This window comes from Petaurus breviceps, unplaced genomic scaffold (assembly GCF_028583685.1).
Source record: "Petaurus breviceps papuanus isolate PSGF00001 unplaced genomic scaffold, PetGlider_PUasm1.0 419, whole genome shotgun sequence".
In the NCBI taxonomy this organism is placed as follows: domain Eukaryota; kingdom Metazoa; phylum Chordata; class Mammalia; order Diprotodontia; family Petauridae; genus Petaurus; species Petaurus breviceps.
This window is the reverse complement of record NW_027186324.1, coordinates 13,007,716-13,026,407: the sequence shown is the minus strand read 5'-3', so window position 1 is coordinate 13,026,407 and position 18,692 is coordinate 13,007,716. Positions and strand designations below refer to the sequence as shown.

General features: G+C 37.5%; 1 protein-coding gene across 1 annotated transcript; it reads left to right on the top strand.

The window, feature by feature from the left end:
• The first annotated feature begins 3,950 nt into the window (after positions 1 to 3,950).
• On the top strand, positions 3,951 to 4,874 carry LOC138171141 (olfactory receptor 5AC1-like). The gene has a single exon (XM_069100498.1). The coding sequence runs from the start codon at positions 3,951 to 3,953 to the stop codon at positions 4,872 to 4,874; it is 924 nt and encodes a 307-aa protein (XP_068956599.1).
• The last annotated feature ends 13,818 nt before the right edge of the window (positions 4,875 to 18,692 follow it).

Sequence of the window (18,692 nt, the reverse complement as noted above, 5' to 3'; positions counted from 1 at the left end):
CCCTTACATAGTACAAACATATAGATGAATTGTAACCAACTGAATGTACCTACTTTTAAACCCAGTTAAAATTCCTCCAATGCAACATTGTGTAGATATAATATATTTTTTGTCCAGTGCTATCCCAGAAAGAATTATTATTATTTGTGATGCATATTTCTTGGAATTCTCAGTCATGCATCCCAGGAATGAATCACATTATTGGTTCGTTGCCAGTTTATGATTCACTATGACCCTGATGTTATTTTTTTACTCTAACATTAATATAGGTCAGTTTATTTCTTTAAGAAAATTTCTGATTTTATAAGTATATATAGAATCTAATTGTCTAAAAATTGTGCCTTGCTTTTTTTTATCCTTTGGAATTATTCACCACATAATCATTTTGTCATCCCCCCCCCAAACCAATAATCGTAGAATGATCAGGGCTTTAGTGATATCTAGGAAAATCATTAATAATTTATTTTCAAAGTTATTTGTCTCGGGAGAATTCAAGGCATTTTTAAGGCAAATATGGTTTGGTAATTGTTTGGATTCATTTAGTAAATGATTTATATTCCTTTCTTGGTTTCCCCTTTTGCTGTTATTGTGACCTCTTCTGAAATTACTTTCCACTTCTGCTGTAAATATCTTTTTTATACATAGTAATTTTTGTGTTGTCTCCTCAAATTGAATGTGAGTTCCTTGAAGGAATGATAAATGTTTTTCCCTCTTTTTTGTATCACAGTGCTTAGCACAGTTCTTGCCAAACAGTAATAATAAATTCTGGTTAACATGACCTGATTTGTCCCTTGAACATATTTGTTGAATTGAATTAGATGGGAGTAATTGCCTGTGTTCATAGGAGTAAATGAGAAGAATGGATCATATAAACAACATACTTAAAGTCTTTTGGGATTAGAAAATTATATCAATTATTTGAGTAATCAATCAATACATATTTATTAAGCTCCTACTACACGCTGGACATTGTGACAAGGAACACATTTAAAAGGAAGGAAGGAAGAATGAATGTTGGATAGTTGTTTAGTATATTCATAATTGAATTCAATTTAAAAACATTTTAAAAGTACCTATATCTATGACACTTAAAGGCAGTGAGGGGGACATGACACAGAGACAGATGGATGATACATAATACTGAAATGGAAATACATAAACAAAGAGCCAAGTAAGATCTAAGGGATTTTCTAACTTCTCATCTTTAACCTGGACTTTAAAGGATTGATAGGGTTTTCACAGAAAAAAGTGAGGAGAATTTCCAATGTAAGAATAGCTTGAGCAGAAGTATGGCAGTAAAGAAGGAAGGAAGGGACAGAGGGAATATAGAAGGGCATGGAAGGAAAGAAACAAGGAAGGAAGGAAAGACTAAAGGAAGGAAATAAAGAAATAAGGTAGGTAGGAAAGAAGGAAATCAGGCAAGTAAGAAAGAAGAAAATTAAATGGGAAAGAAGGAAGCAAAGCAATTTACAACAAATTATTTATTTTGATCCTTATAATGACCTTATGTAATGGGAATGTACATTTTTAAGATCTTCCCTGCCCCTAGGCTAAAATGCACCTGGAACCTGGGGTGGGAGGCTTGTTTTTCAGTAGATACTTTTTGATTGGCCAGTGGGTCCAGAAGGTTGTTACATTCTCTGAGCCAGGAGTAGGCTATATAAACCCTGATTTGAGGCTTTGTTTTGGGGCTCACTTTGAGAAGTGTTCTGTGATTTGATCGGATGAGACTCTGGGAATCCATTGTTGAGAGCCCCCCAGCTTTGAAAAACCCAGATGTTGATGGTAACTGTGATTTGATATGGTAATGGTTGGACAGTTTGGAAACCTGTCTACTTGATCTGTTTCTCTGTCTTGATAATTGTGTCTGTATACTCTGAAGTTCGGGGTGTTGACCTTTTTCCCCTGAACTAGGTAAACGATACATATTTGACTGATTAAAGTAAGCTTGTTAACCAATTTTGATTTGCTTTCTTTAACAAAGCAGATCTAAGAACCTGTGTTGGCAGCGACCCTGGGGACGCTGGGGTGTTTGCTGATACACCTTAGGAAACAAATGCTATTACTATCCCCATTTTACAGTTGAGGAAATTGAGCCAAACAGGTTAAATGATCTGCCCACGGTCACCCAGCTAGTAAGTGTCTGAGGCTATATTCTACCTCAGATCTTCCTGACTCTAGGTCCAAGGTTCTATCCATTGCACCTAGTAGGGTACCTGCACAGAATGGTGAATTCAGTTTTGGGTGAGGCACAGATTGCATGGAGGGCAACTGTCTAATATAAATTTAGGAGGATAGGTAGAAGCAGATTGTAAAGAACCAGTCTCATGAATTTATAGAGAAGTTAGGAAGCAGTAAGGTGTTAATGACGGCTTTTGAAGAGAAAAAGATGACCAGATTAACTGACCTATGATAGCATTTATCCCTGCGAAACTAATAATGATAATTGTTAAATTTTATATTATGCTTTAAATTTGAGAAGTCCTTTACATCTTATCCCATTTCATCCTAACAAGTCTGTGGAATGAATACAAAATGGAAAGGAGTCTAGAGACACAAACATAGACTAAAGACGCAGGATACTGTCGTTAGATAGACATAGTCATACACAAAACATAGGCAGACCTAGACATAGATAGACATAAATAATACATGAGCAGCATGAACAAGGGCACAAAGGTAGGAAAAATCATATGAAATGCAAAAAGACACCTTCTTGCATTTCCAGTCTTTTCCTTAATAAATGCTAACATATTTTGAGATGGCAGATGGGCACATTTTAATCAGAATTGAACTCTTCTAAAATGTTTTCATGAAAAGCATTCCTAGGTTTTTCTCCAACCTGTGTATATATATATATATATATATGTATGTATATGTATATCCTCTAATGACAAACACTAGTGAAGTATGATTTCTCTCCAAGTTTATATGACTAATTTTTCTCTATGTGATGGGGAACACAACCCTATCCATAAACACACAGCTAGGTCAGTCAGTCAGTCAGTGAATAAACATTTTTAAAGTCACTATTATATGCTAGGACCTGTGCTAAGTGCTAGGGACAGATATTAAAAAAAATCAAAAGACAGTCCCTGCCCTTAGTCTAATGAGGGAAACAAGCTAACAAATATATACAAGCAAATTAGAAGCACTTTAAGTAGGGAATAATAAAAAGAGAGAAGGGAGGCTAGGAAAACTAGGTAGAGCGCTAGATGGGATGCTGGCCTTGGAGTTGGGAAAACCTGAGTGTGAGTCTTGCCTCACAGACTTAGAATCTATGTGACCATGGGCAAGTCATTTAACTTGTCTCTGCTTCAGTTTCGTCATCTGTAAAATGGGAATAATATTAGTACCCACATTTCAGGTGCTGCTTGTTGTTGTTTGTCCTTAATTGTTGAAGAGGATGAGTAGCATCATGATGTGGTGTCTTGACTTGCATTTGAATTGGACTTGAGTGAGGAAGAGTTGTGCAAAGTCATCAGTTAAGGATATAATACAATAATATTTGTGAAATGCTTTGCAAACTGTAAAACATAATATAAATACGAGCTGTTATTATTACTTAAACAATTTAATTCACATTAACTTTCCCAAATTTTTCTTTTTGGAGGGCAATTGGGGTTAAGTGACTTGCCCAAGGTCACACAGCTAGTTTTTGTGTTAAGTATCTGAGGCCAGATTTGAATTCAGGTCCTTCTGACTCCAGCACCAGTGCTCTATTCACTCTGCCACCTAGCCACCCCTATTTTCTCAGTTCTTACAACTAGGCTTAAAAAAGCATTGACATTAATAAAATATATTTATTGAAAGAGGTGTGTTGACTCTTAAACCATTCTAATTAAATAATATTGGCATTTTATTTCATGCATGAGGGCTACTTTTCATGACTTTTAGTCAATGTGCTTTTTGTTTAAATCTCTCATTCTAACAGCAGGTACAATGCAGACATGGCAGAAGAGAACAAGACGTTGGTGACAGAGCTTGTTCTCACCGGACTCACAGATCTCCCTGAGCTTCAGATCCCTCTCTTCTTCGTGTTCTTAGTGATCTACCTCACAACCCTGGTGGGGAATATTGGGCTGGTGGTGCTTGTTTGGATGGACTCTCACCTTCACAAGCCCATGTACATATTCCTCAGTAGTTTAGCTTTTGCAGATGCTTGGGCTTCCTCTTCAGTGACCCCTAAGATGCTGGTGAATTTCTTAACTGAGAATAAAATTATCTCCCTTTTGGAATGTATGGCCCAATTTTACTTTTTTGGTGTCAGTGCAACGGCAGAATGTTTCCTGTTGGCAGGGATGGCGTATGACCGATATGCAGCCATATGCAACCCTCTGCTTTATCCCGTGAGGATGTCCAATAGACTGTGCAAGCAGCTGGTGATTGCTTCCTATACACTTGGCTTTCTTCATTCTGTGATTCACGTAGGTTTATTATTTAGATTAACCTTCTGCAAGTCAACTAGAATACACTATTTCTATTGTGAAATTTTACAATTGTTTAAAATTTCCTGTACTGACCCATCTATTAACACCCTGCTGGTTTTCGTTTTCTCTTCCTTCATTCAAACTTTCACTTTTACGATCATCATAATCTCTTATGTTTATATCCTCTCTGCTCTCCTGAGGATTAAATCTGAAAACGGCAGGAGCAAAGCCTTCTCAACATGCAGTGCCCACGTGTTCTCTGTCTCCTTATTCTATGGAACTCTTTTTATCATGTATGTGCGTCCTGGGTCTGGCACTGCTAAGGATCAGGATGCAATGTATTCCTTGTTTTACACTATCATAATCCCCCTGTTAAACCCATTGATCTACAGCCTGAGAAATAGAGAGGTCCTTGTTTCCCTGAGAAAAGCAATAAAGAAATAGATGTTTCTTAAGTGTGCTCCCAAACTGTTCATTTTTCTCTTTTCGTCTAAACAAATTACAAGACCAATGCCCTCCATATTCATTATTTTTTTCAGACATCTTCAGTATCTGCCTACCAACATGTTCAGGTTGCTTCTACATTAAATGTGTGTGTGTGTGTGTGTGTGTGTGTGTGTGTGTGTGTGTACACAAATTATCTATCTGTCTGTCTATCCATTGTTTCTTTTTCTTTCTTGAGTTTTCATGCCATCTATGTGCTTCCTTTCACTGATAAACTTCTTTAAAAAGTAACAAACACTATAGACCCAAAGCTCCCATTTCCTCACTTAGCCAACCCTGGTTTTGGTTTTTATCATTCCATACAGGTAATGCAGCATGGAATAGTGAATAAAGTAATGAAGACCAGAATTGAAGCCTTACTCTGACATAGACTGTCTATGTGACTAGAGGTGCTATTCCTATCAGTGGAGGAAGTTTCCTCATAGGGAATTCTCTACACCCATGAAATCACAGATCTGGGAATAAAAATCACACCAAACTGCCTATGTTAAGTTCCTTTATTTTCAGCCTAGAAATGAAGTGTATCTCTTGGGAATTACACAATGGAAGCTAGTCACTTCTCATTCCTGACACCTGATTTATACTCTTTCTAACCCTGTCATTCATTGTCATTACTGTCTGAGACTCCAATATACAGGTTTTTGTTGTTGTTTGTAGCAGCAAGCACCCCAAGCGTCCTCAGAGTGGCTGCCCATACAGATTCTTGGATCTGCTTTGTTAAAGGAAAGCAACTCAAAATGGGTTAACAAGCTTACTTTAATCAGTCAAACATATATCATTTACCTAGTTCAGGGGGAAAAGGTCAGCACCCCGAACTTCAAAGTATACAGGCAGAAGTATCAAGACAGAAACAGATCAAGTAGACAGCTTTCCAAACTGTCCAACCATTACATAACCATACCAAATCAACATCTGGGTTTTTCAAAGCTGGGGGGCTCTGGACAATGGCTTCCCAGAATCCATATCAAATCACAGGACACTTCTCAAAGTGAGCCCCAAAACAAAGCTACATATCAGGGCTTATATAGCCTTCTCTTGGCTCATAGAATGTAACAACCTTATTGACCCACTGGCCAATCAAGAAGTATCTACTGAAAAACAAGCCTCCCACCCCAGGCTCCAGGTGCACTTTAGCCTAGGGTCAGGGAAGATCTTTAAATTTGCATTTCCATTACATTTTTCTGACTCTTCATGGCCCCATTTGGAGTTTTCTTTTTTTTTTTCCTTGGGAAAGATTGTTGAGTGATTTTCCATTTCTCTCTACAGCTCACTTTGCAGATGAGGAAACTGAGGCAAACAAGGTCAAATGACTTACACAGGATAACACAGCTAATAAGGGTCTGAGGTCAGAATCCTACTTGGGATTTCCAGACCCCAGGCTCAGTGTTCTATCCCCTAAGCCACCTAGCTGCCTCTAGTGACCATATGACATAAATATCCTGAAATCATCTTCTACTTTCTTTTTTCTATTCTGTTTCAGGGAGCTGTTGAAGCAAATGGCTTTACCTATAACGTGATGCTATCTCTGTTTATTTTCTCTATGACCTTGTTCCATCAAGGGACAAAGGAGGAGACATCATTCTACTACATACCCACTTGGACATTGGAGGAAAGAATGCTCATTCTTGCGTTGTTCTCAGGGCTTTTCTGCCCACCCAGCTGTTATGCTGGCTCTCCTCTCTTCCTGAGCCTGCATTCCTAAATTGCGTCTATTACTATGTCCTGTCAGTGACATTTAGACATCCTACATAAGCACACACACCTTTACCTGCTCATCTTCTTTTACCTATACTCGCCGCTATTCTCTATATATGTTTGAATAGTGTTTTGTTTTTCCCAATTATATGTAATGATAATCTTCAGCATTCAATTTTACAAGATACTGAGTTCCAAAATTTTCTCCCTCCCTTCTTAAAATGGTAAGCAATTTGGTATAGCCTAGATATGTGTGATTATGTAAAGCATGTTTTCATATTAGTCACAGATGTGAAAGAACAGACCAAAAGGGAAAAAGCGTGAAAAAATAAAGTAAATGAAAAAGTATGGTTTGATATGTATTCAGAGTCCATCAGCTCTTCATCTGGATGTTGATAGCACTTTACACCACAAGTCCTTTGTAATTGCCTTAATTGTCTTGTACCATTGTGTTGTTGAGAAGACCTAAGTCATTTCATAGAATACAAAGTTTCTGTTGCTGTGTACAATGTTTTCCTGGTTCTGATCATTTCACTTTGCATCAGTTCATAGAAGTCTTTCCAGGGTTTTCTGAAATCTGCCTACTCATCATTTTTTATTGTTGGTAGTATTCCATTACATGCATATACCACAATCTGTTCAAGCATTCTACAACTTCCAATATTTTGCCACCATGAAAAGAACTGCTATAAATATTTTTGCACATGTATTCACTTTTCCCTTTTTTAATGATTTCTTTGGGATACAGATCTAGAAGTGACATTGCTGGATCAAAGGGTATGTACAGTTTGGCCATCCTTTGGATATAATTCCAAATTATATTCCAGAATGTTTTGGTGAGTTCACAACTCTATCAACAGTACATTGGTATCTCAATTTTCCAACATCCTTTCCAAAAATTTATCATTTTTCCTTTTATTGTCATATTAGCCAATCTCATGGGTGGAGGTGGTTCCTCAGAGTTGTTTTAGTATGTATTTCTCTAATCAAAAGTGATTTAATGCACTTCTCCATATTATAACATGTACTGTATCATACCATCATATCTCATATAACTATAGAGAGCTTCAATTTCTTCATTTGAAAACTGTCCTGTTCATATCCTTTGGCCATTTATCTTTTGGGGAATAGCTTGTATTCTTAAAAATTTGACTCAGTTCTCTATATTCTTGAGAAATGAAACTTCATTAGAGACACTTGCTGTTAATATTGTTTTCCAGATTTCTGCTTTCCTTCTAATCTTGGTTGCATTGGTTTTGTTTGTGCAAAACATTTTTAATTTAACAAAATTATTTTATATTTCATAATGCTCTATATCTCTTCTTTGGTCATGAATTCTTCTTTTCTCCATAGATCTGACAGGTAGACCATTCCTTGCTTTTCTAACTTGCTTCTGGGGTCACCCCTTATGTCTAAATCATGTATCCATTTTGACTTCATCTTGCTATACAGCATGAGATATTGGGTCTTTATCTAGTTTGTGCCATATTATTTTCTAGTTTTCCTAGCAGTATTTTTTAATAGCGAGTACTTTTTTCTTTTTTTTTTAATGTTATTTTATTTATTTACTTTTAGCTTACAACATTTAGTTTACAACAATCCCTTGAATTTCAAATTTTATCCCCTCCCTCTACCAGCCACTCCCTACCATGGTTGCATGCAATCAAATACAGGATCTACAAATACCTTCACATTAAACACTAGTCAAGTTGCAAAGAAGGATCATGCCCAATGGAGTGAACAATGTGAAAGAAGAAACAAAACAAAACACAAAAAAGAGAGTGAGCAAGCAGTTTGCTTCAATCTGCATTCAGATTCTGTAGTTCTTTCTCTGGGTGTGGATATCCCTTTCTGTCATGAGTCTTTTGGGGTTGTGCTATATCCTTGCATTGCTGAGAGGAGCCCAGTCTATCGAAGTGAGTCAGCACACATGCGAAGTGTTTGTAATTGTGTACAAAGTTCTTCTGGTTGTGCTCTCCTCAATCAGCATCAGTTTATAGAAATCTTTCCAGGTTATTATGAAGTCTGTCTATTCCTCATATCACAACAGTATTCCATTACATTCATATACCATAACTTGTTTACACATTCCGCAATTGATGGGCATCCCCTTGATTTCCAATTCTTTGCCACCACAAAAAGAGCTGCTATAAATACTTTTGTACATATGCGTCCTTTTCCCACTTCTATGATCTCTTTGGGATAAAGCCATAGAAGTGGTATTGCTGGGTCAAAGGGTATGCATTTATTTATAGCCCTTTGGGCATAACTCCAGATTGCTCTCCAGAATGGTTGAATCAGTTCACAACCCCATCAAAAAGGCAGCAGTGTTCCAATCCTCTCTAGCATTTATCATTTTCCTGTCTTGTCATCTTAGCCAGTCTGACCAGTGAGATGTGGTACTTCAGAGTTGTTTTGATCTGCATTTCTCTAATCAATAATGATTTAGAGCATTTTTTCAAATGCTTATAGATATCTTTAATTTCTTCCTCTGAAAATTGCCTGTTCATATCCTCTGACCATATATGAATTGGGGAATGACTTGTATTCTTATAGATTTGATGCAGTTCTCTGTATTTTAAAAATGAGGCCTTTATCAGAGATACTGGTTGTAAAAATTCTTTCCTAGTTTTCTACTCCCCTCTTAATCTTGGGTACATTGCCTTTGTTTGTACAGAAGCTTTTCAGTTTCATGTAATCAAAGTTGTCCATTTTGCATTTCATAATGCTCTCTAATTCTTGTTTGGTCAAAATCTTCCCTTCCCTATAAATCTGGCAGGTAAACTATTCCTTGCTTTCCCAGATTACTTACAGTATCAGCCTTTATACCTAAAACATGCTATCATTTAGACTTGATTTTCTTATATGGTGTAAGATATTGGTCTATGCCCAATTTCTGCCATACCATATTCCAGTTTCCCTAGCAGTTTTTGTCATATAGTGAGTTCTTATCCCAAAAGCTGGGGTCTTTGGGTTTATGAAACAGTAGATTACTATAGTCATTGACTGCTGTGTCTCATGTACCTAATCTATTCTACTGATCCACTACTCTGTTCCTCAGTCAGTAACAAGTAGTTTTGATGACTTCTGCTTTATAATATAGATAAAATCTGGTATGGCTAGGCCACCTTCCCTAACATTTCTTTTCATGAATTCTCTTGATATTCTGGACTGTTTGTTCTTCCAAATGAATTTTGTTACTATTTTTTCTCACTCTATAAAATAAATTTGGGTAGACTGATCAGTATGGCACTAAATATGTAAATTAATTTTGGTAAAATTGTCATTTTTATTATATTAACTTGACCTAGCAACTGCTGTTTTTCCAATTATTTAGATCTGACTTTGTTTGTGTGAAAAGTGTTTTGTAGTTGTGTTCATATAGGTCCTGGGTTTGTTTGGCAGGTAGATTCCCAAATATTTATAATGTCTACAGTAACTTTAAGTGGAATTTCTCTTTCTATCTCTTGCTGTTGAATTTAGTTAAAATAGTGAGTTCTTATCCCAGAGGCTGGGGTATTTGGGTTTATCAAACACCAGGTTCCTGTTGTCATTTACTACTGTGTCTTGTATAATCTATTGCACTGATCAAGCACTCTATTTCCCAGTGCCAGAAAGTTTTGAAGATTACTGCTTTATAATATAGTTTGACATCTTGTCTTGGTAGGCCACCTTCCTTTGTGTTTTTTTTTTCATCAGGTCCCCTGATATTCTTGATGTTTTCTTCTCCAGATGAATTTTTTCCCTAACTCAATCAAATACTTTGTTAAAATTTTGATTGGTATGGTACTGAATAAGCAATTTAATTTAGGCAGAATTGTCATTTTTATTATATTGGCTCAGCCTACCCATGAAAGATTGATATTTTTCTTTTTTTTTCAAATGCTTTATGAACTTCTGATTTACTTATTCATTTCTGCCAGATTTTTTTGTTGCAAATTTTCTCCCCATTTTTCCCCTACCCACTGCCCCAATATAGCAGTCCCACAGGATATCCCCTCCTCCAATCTGCTCTCTCCCATATTTTCTCCCATGCCCCTTTTGACTTTTCCATCCAAATATATATATATTTGAATATTTGATTTTAAAACTTTGAATTCCAGATTCATTCCCTTCCTTCCTTGTCTCCCACCCTTACTGGGAAGATAAGCAGTTAAGTATAGGTTGTACATGTGTGGTTAATGCAAAACAATAACATAGTAGATATATTGTAAAAGACTGACTATATTTCCCTCCCTCCTATCCCACCTCCCACTTGTTCTATTCTCTACTTTGATCCTGTCCCTTTTCAAAACTGGGTGCTTCTAACTTCCCTCCCCCACAGCCTGCCCTCCCTTCCATCATGCCCCCTCTCATCCCCTTCCCCCCCTACTATCCTGGAGGATGAGATAAGCTATTGAGTATATATTTCATTCCCTACTCAAGCCAAATTCAATGGGAATAAGATTGACCCATTCCTTTTGCCTTCCTATTCTTCCCCTCCATTGTAACCATTTGCCCTTGCCTCTTCTATATGAGATAGTTTACCCCATTCTGGCTCTCCCCATCTCCCCTCATTATATTCCTCTCTCACCTCTTAAATTCACCTATCATCCCTTCCTGTTAAATTGGTCCTGTGCCCTCTATCTATGTATATCTGTAAACATATATACACACATTCACATATGTATTCATATGCACATATACCCTCATATATATATTCCCTTCAACTACTAAGAAAAGATTCATAAGTTATTGTTTTTCCATGTAGGAATGTTAATAGTTCAACTTTGATAAGTTCCTTATGATTTCTTTTCCCTGTTTACCTTCTCATGCTTCTCTTGCTTCTTGTATTTGAATGTCAAATTTTCTATTCAACTCTGGTTTTTTCATCAAGAATGCTTGAAAGTCCTCTATTACACTGAATGACCATATTTTCCCCTGAAACATGATACTCAGTTTTGCAGGGTAGGTGATTCTTGGTTTTAATCCCAGCTCCTTGGACGTCCGGAATTTCATATTCCAGGCCTTTCGATCCCTCACTGTAGAAGCTGCCAGATGCTGGGTTATCCTGATTGTGTTTCCACAATATTCAAATTGTTTCTTCCTGGCTGCTTGTAATATTCTCTCCTTAATCTGGTAATTCCAGAACCTGGCTATAATATTCCTAGGAATTTTCTTTTGGGGATCTTTTTCAGGAGGTGATCGGTGGGTTCTTTCAACCTCTATTTTGCCCTCTGGTTCTAAAACATCAGGGCAGTTTTCTTTGAGAATGTCCTGGAGGATGATTTCTAGGTTCTTGCTTTGATCATGGCTTTCAGGTAGTCCAATAATTTTTCAGTTATCTCTCCTGTATCTATTTTCTAGGTCAGTGGTTTTCCCATGAGATATTTCACATATCCTTCTATTCTTTTATTTGTTTGGATCTATTTAACAACATCTTGATTTCTCATGAAGTCATTAGCTTCCATTTGCTCCAATCTAATTCTGAAGCAATGATTCTTCTCAGTGGGCTTTTGAGATTCTTTTTCCATCTAGCAAATTCGGTTTTTTAAGGCATTCTTCTCCTCATTGCCTTTTTGAGCCTCTTTTGCCATTTGAGTTAGTCTATTTTTTAAGGTTTTATTTTCCTCATTCAGGATGTTGACTCTCATTTCATAATTTTCTTGCATCATTCTCATTTCTCTTCCCAATTTTTCTCCACTTCTCTTATCTGCTTCTGAAGGTCCTCTATGGCCTGTAACCAGCTTGTATTTTCCTTTGAAGCTTTTGGTGCAGGAGTTCTGACTTCACTGTTTTCCTCCTGTTCCATGCTTTGCTCCTTTTTGTCCCCAAAATAGGAGTCTAATGTTGGAATCTTCTGTCTGCTTTGTTTCCTTTGCCTGGTCATGTCGCCCCTCAGTCACTTGACCCCTGGGCTTTTTGCCACAGTAGGACTCTGCCACCAGACAAGGGAGCTTTTGTCCCAAACGCTGGGGTTTTCTCAGCTGCCAGAGGTATTAGATGGGTGCCCTCTCTGAGGTCTCCACATGCTCTGGCAAGCTGGACACACACCCCAGGACCTCCACCTTAGACTGCAATCCAGATCTAAGAAGGTTAAAGCAAGAGTGATTACCCCTCAGACTGGTGCTTGGTCCCCCTACACTCTGCAGGCCAGGAGCTGAAGCTGCCACGTGGCACTGGCTGGCTGTGCCAGTGTCTCAGCTGATTCTCGCCCCAGGGGCAAAAGCCGATGCACTCCCACTTACTGGGTCCCAAAGTCCAGACTGCACTGACCTCTCATTTTGCCCTTCGCATCTATGTGTTGATAAATCTGGCAATGGCCACAGCTGTTGTTTATCTGGAGTCCCTCCAGCCAGGGGCTGGTCAGGCCCACCCTGGGGCTAAAGCCTTGGCATGGGGCTGGGCTCAGCTCCCAGATCGCTGCACTGGCCGATTCCTGCCAGCTTTCCAGGCTGTCCTCAGCGGGAGGTTAGCTTCTCTGTGTCATTTTGTGGGTTCTGCAGCTCCAAATTTGTTTAGAGTCCCCTTTTTACATGGATTGGGGAAGGTGGAACCCATAGCAGCAGGGAAGTCCTGCTTCTACTCTGCCATCTTGACTCTGCCCCCTCAAGATTGATATTTTTCTAATTGTTTAGATCTGACTTTATTTGTGTGAAAAGTGATTTGTAATTGTATTCATTATCGTTCCTGGGTTTGTATTAGCAAGTAGACTACCAAGTATCTTAGATTGTTTACAGTTATTGTAAATGGAAGTTCTCTTTCTATATCTTGAAGCTGACCTTTTTTGGTAATATATCTATGTGTGTTTAAAAAATTTGAGTTGATAGAGGAGTTCCTTGTTATATTTCAGACTATTCCTGGGTTTCCTATTATCTCTATTGCTAATTTTATGATTGAGTAGCCACTTGTCTCTAAGGCTTTGAGTATTTTTACTATAGCAACTCATTTCTTCTTTTTGAACAAAATCAGCTCCAGATTAGCTGTTCTCCTTGTTTTCTCTATTTTTTTTTTTAATAATAAGGTCATCATTAAAGCAAGTATGGAACATGTGAGTAGCAAAATGGCAGATTAGATATTTTCTCTAATTAAAATGACCTCTGAAACCTCTCCAAAACAGATTTTTTTTTGTGTATATATAATTATATGTATATATAATTTATTTATTTACTAATATTAAATAAAATAAATAAATTTATTAATATTTACAACATTCAGTTCCACAATTTCTTGAGTTTCAGATTTTCTCTCCCTCCTTCTCCCCCCTTTCCTTCCATGGTGGTAATAGAGGTTCTACAAATACCTTCACAATGAACACTAGTGAAGTTGTAAAGAAGGATTTTATCCAATGGAGTGCACAATGAGAAAGAAGGGACAAAATAAAACAAAACACAAAAGAGAGAGAGCAAGTAGTTTGCTTCAGTCTGCATTCAGACTCTGCAGTTCTTTCTCTGGATGCAGATATCCCTTTCCATCATGAGTCTTTTGTAGTTGTCTTGTAACCTTGTATTGCTGAGAGGAGCCCAATGTATCAAAGTTAGTCATCACAGATACAATGTGTCTGTAATTGAAAACAGAATTTAAATATTTTTAGTTTTCAATTTTCATTTCCATAAGTTTTAAGTTTTCTCCACCTCCCTCCCTTGTGCCCTCCCCAAGAAAGTGTGGAATGTGATATAGGCTTTATATATACATTCTTATTCAACATATTTTCACATTAGTCATGCTGTATAGAAGAATTAGAGTGAATGGGAGGAACCAGAAGAAAGGAAAAGCAAAACAAAACAAAAAAAAGCAAACAGTATTCTTTTATCTGCATTCAGACTCCATATTTCTTTTTCTGGATGTGGATGGCATTTTCCATCATGAGTCTTTTGGAGTTGTTTTAGGTCCTAAGCTAAGTCTATCAAAGTCAGTCATTGCACAATATGGCTGTCACTGTGTACAATGTTCTCCTGGTTCTGCTCAATTCACTCAGCATCAGCTTATATAAGTCTTTCCAGGTTTTTCTGAAGTCCACCTGCTCACAATTTCTTATGGAACTATAGTATTCCATTACATTTCATTACACAACTTGTTCAGCCATTCCCTAATTGACGGGCATCCCCTCAATTTCCAGTTCTTGGCCATCACAAAAAGAGCTGCTATAAATATTTTTTTACATGTGGGTCCTTTCCCCATTTTTGTGATCTCATTGGAATACAGCCCTAGTAGAGGTATTGCTAGATCAAAGGGTATGAACATTTTTATAAGCATTTGGGCATAGTTCCAAACTGCTCTCCAGAATGGTTGGATCAGTTCACAACTCCACCAACAATGCCTTAGTTCCAATTTTACCACGTCTTATCTAGCATTTATAATTTTTCTGTCTTGTCATGTTTGCCAATCTGATAGGTGTGATGTGTCACCTCAGAGTTGTTTTGCTTTGCATTTATCTTATCAATAGTGATTTAGAGCGTAACTTTAACTTCTTCCTCTGAAAACTGTCTGTCCATATCCTTTGGCCATTTATCAGTTGGAGATTGACTTGTATTGTTAAAAATTTGACTAATTTCTCTACATATTTCAGAAATGAGGCCTTTATCAGTAAAACTTCTTTCCCAATTTCCTGCTTCCCTCCGCATCTTGGTTGCATTGGCTTTGTTTGTGCAAAGACTTTTCAAGTTAATGTAATCAAAATGATCTATTTTGCATTTCTTAATGTTCTCTAACTCTTATTTGGTCATAAATTCTTCTGTTCTTCATAAATCTTGCAGGTAAACTATTCATTGTTCTCCTAATTTGCTTGTAGTATTAGTTTTTATGTCTAAATTGTGTACCCATTTGAACTTTATTTTGGTATATGGTGTAACATGTTGGTCTAGGTCCAGTTTCTACCATTCTATTTTCTAGTTTTCCCAGCAGTTTTTTTTTGTCAAATAATGAGTTCTTATCCCAGAAGCTGGCCCCTTTGGGTTTATCGAACTATTGTGTCTTTTGTCCCTAATCTATTCCACTGATCCACCACATCATTTTTTAGCCAGTACCAAGTGGTTTTGATGATTGCTGCTTTACCAAAATAGAATTTATGAGCCAAAGATATAGCAACTTCAGTGGTCTCTATGGTCTGGACACCAAGAATTCCAAAGAAGGTTAATCCCCCTCCACCCAAACCTAGAAACTGGTTCTCATTGATCCCAAGCTCACTTAGCACCTCTATCCCATCTCTCACTAGCAGACCCAAGACACACAGGTGTACATCAAAGCCCACCCCTGAAGCCCAGTGGCCCTTCCTTATAACTTACTTTACCATGCTGTTCAAATAAATAGCATTTTCTTTGAACTATCTCCTCCTAGTTGGCTTAGACAAATCAATACATTGACAATCCTTTATCAAGCATCTACCAAAGGCACTTTGTTGGTGCTGGTGATACACAGACAAAGATGAAAATTACCTGACCTCAAGGAGCTTACATGACACATCTTTGTTTTCTCTTGTACAGTCTCCTAACCAGCACCGCATTGTCATCAGTGGTCATGGATCTGCATGGTGTTCTGCTGAAATTAGAGGTGTCATCTGTGAGAGGAGACAAGAAGACTTTCCTCATCGTTCTAAGTAGTCAAAGACAGTTCTCATGACTGTTACGTTCTAGTCAGCACATTACTAGCACGCTTTGCCACTATCAGCAGCATACAGAGAAATGAATCCAAAACTCTCTCTGTGTCTCCCTCTGTCCTTCCTGAGATTGCTGGTCTCTCCCATAATACTTTCAATAGCTAGTTGAATATATACTTAGGTAAGTTACTTCATAGCTAAATTCCATTCTGGAATCTTTCTCTGGCAGGATCCATTTTGGGACTTAAATTCATCTTGCCCAGGAAAGCACCAAGAGACGGTACCGCTCACAGGTGTAACTTGCAGTCATTTTAGAGCAGCATGGTTAACTTCACTATCTTGTGGCAAGCTTCTTGAGGGCAAGCACCACCTGGTGTTCTTTTTCGTATCCGTTAGTATAGTATTTATTACATACTATAAAGTTCAGTATCATAGGGGCAGCTAGGTGGCACAGTGAAGAGAGCACCAGCCCTGGAGTCAGGAGGACCTGAGTTCAAATCCAGCCTCAGACACTTAACACTTACTAGCTGTGCAACCTTGGGCAAGTCACTTAACCCCAATTGCACTGCCCTCTGTCCTTCAAAAAAAAAAAGCAAAAAAAACAAAGGTTAAATACACAAACCTCTTGGGGAAGTTACAACTGTACCTGATTGATGACGTATACAGTACAGTTTTAATTGTTACAACTGGGCATGTCTGATGGGATTTCTGATCAAGTCTCATTAGGGCAAATTTGCTTTTATCTAAGGAGAGATCTTGGGAACTACTGAGGTATTTCTCATATATACAGGAAGTCCCCAAAGTCTTAATATAGTTTTGTATATGATGATTATTGGTTTTGGAGCAATTAGAAATAAATACTAGATTTTGAAACAGTCATCAAAGAACATCTTCACACAGAAGAGAAAGTGCACTTGACCTCCTGAATCATCTCAGAGGAGCTAAGTGAGTGCAGGAATCGTCATTTTTCTCCTCTCCTCTCCCCCTTCTCCTTCTGCCTGCCAGAGTTCTCTCTTCTCCTCTCTCAGTCTCCCTCTCTTTCTTCCCCTCCCTATCGCCTTTTTAAAGAAAATGGAAAACACTTATTTTTGTCATAGTAACTTTAGGCTTCGTCTTTATGAAGTCAAAGAATATAAGGAGAAAGAAAGCCTTAGGTTGGTCAACTCAGCCATTGAAGTGTTTGCACTGCATAACTCTAAAATATGGAAGACTAATTTTTTGCTTTACTAAATACAGGAAATTAGGCAAATTAAATAGATCACAAGAAGAATGATTTCCAATAATTTCTTCATAATTAGTAATTTTTCTTATAATATTAAGAGGTAAGTTCTAAAAGCTATAATCACTAATGATTTGTTCTTTCCTCTTAAGAGAAATTATTCTGGTCATGACTCTTGGAATATAATTGAGAAACATGAAATTCTCTCACGTCGTAGAATCATGTGATATGGACAGGGACACTTCTCACTCTGTCAGACAGAGTCCCTCACTCTTTCCTATGCGGCTTCTCTAAAAACGATTCCCTAGAAATATCAATCTTGAAGATCTTCAGGAAAGGACCTTTAACAATATCTGACCTATAGCTCCTTCAACAACTCAATGATTAAGTCTACAACAGAAATAGTGAAGTACATGTTGTGCAGTGATTGAAGGTTGAATATATACTTAGGTAAGTTATTTCATAGCTAAATTCCATTCCGGAATCTTTCTCTGGCAGGATCCATTTTGGGACTTAAATTCATCTTGCCCAGGAAAGCACCAAGAGACGGTACCGCTCACAGGTGTAACTTGCAGTCATTTTAGAGGAATATCCTTGATCTCTCAAAGAACAAAGATAAAACAGTTTACCTCGTTTGAGCTTCCCCATAGTTCCCTGAATTATATGTGCTATTTTTTATGCTCACTTTATAATCAAGAAAATAAGACTCAGAGGGCTTAGGGACTTGCTCATGATCTCACAGACAGTGAAGAATGGTGGCAGCATTTAAACCCAGATCTTTCCTTCCATTACTACAAGGGCCTTCATTCTCTATAGTCCAGTTTGTGTGAGCTAATAAATACATGTTCCTAACCCACAACCTACTGAGTATTTTTCACTGTTTTCTTTGACTTATTTTCTCTCTTTCTCTCTCCCTCCCTCTCTCCCTCAGTGCCTCTGTCCCTCTCCTCTCCTCTTCTTTCTCCTTCCTTTCTTTCCCTCATCTCTTTGTCTCTCTTCTTTCTGTCAAAAATTGCCCAATTTTCCTTATCAAGTGTATTTTTTATTTTCTCATCACACTTTAATCTAAATCATTTGAGTTTGATTTTAAGGTATATTTGCTTTCATTTTATTTCCAAGCAATACAGAGATTATGTACTTGTACTTCACATAATCTTTTGTAGAACAAAAATTATCAGACATATTTATTTCAGTCCCAATAGTATTTATGCAACATATCTTTATAATCCATAAATACATTTCTCAGAAGCATCACTGAACTCTGGCCTCT

What these genes read in the sequence shown, in the direction of transcription:
- LOC138171141 (XM_069100498.1), top strand. Translation starts at nt 3,951, where the DNA reads ATGGCAGAAGAGAACAAGACGTTGGTGACAGAGCTTGTTCTCACCGGA.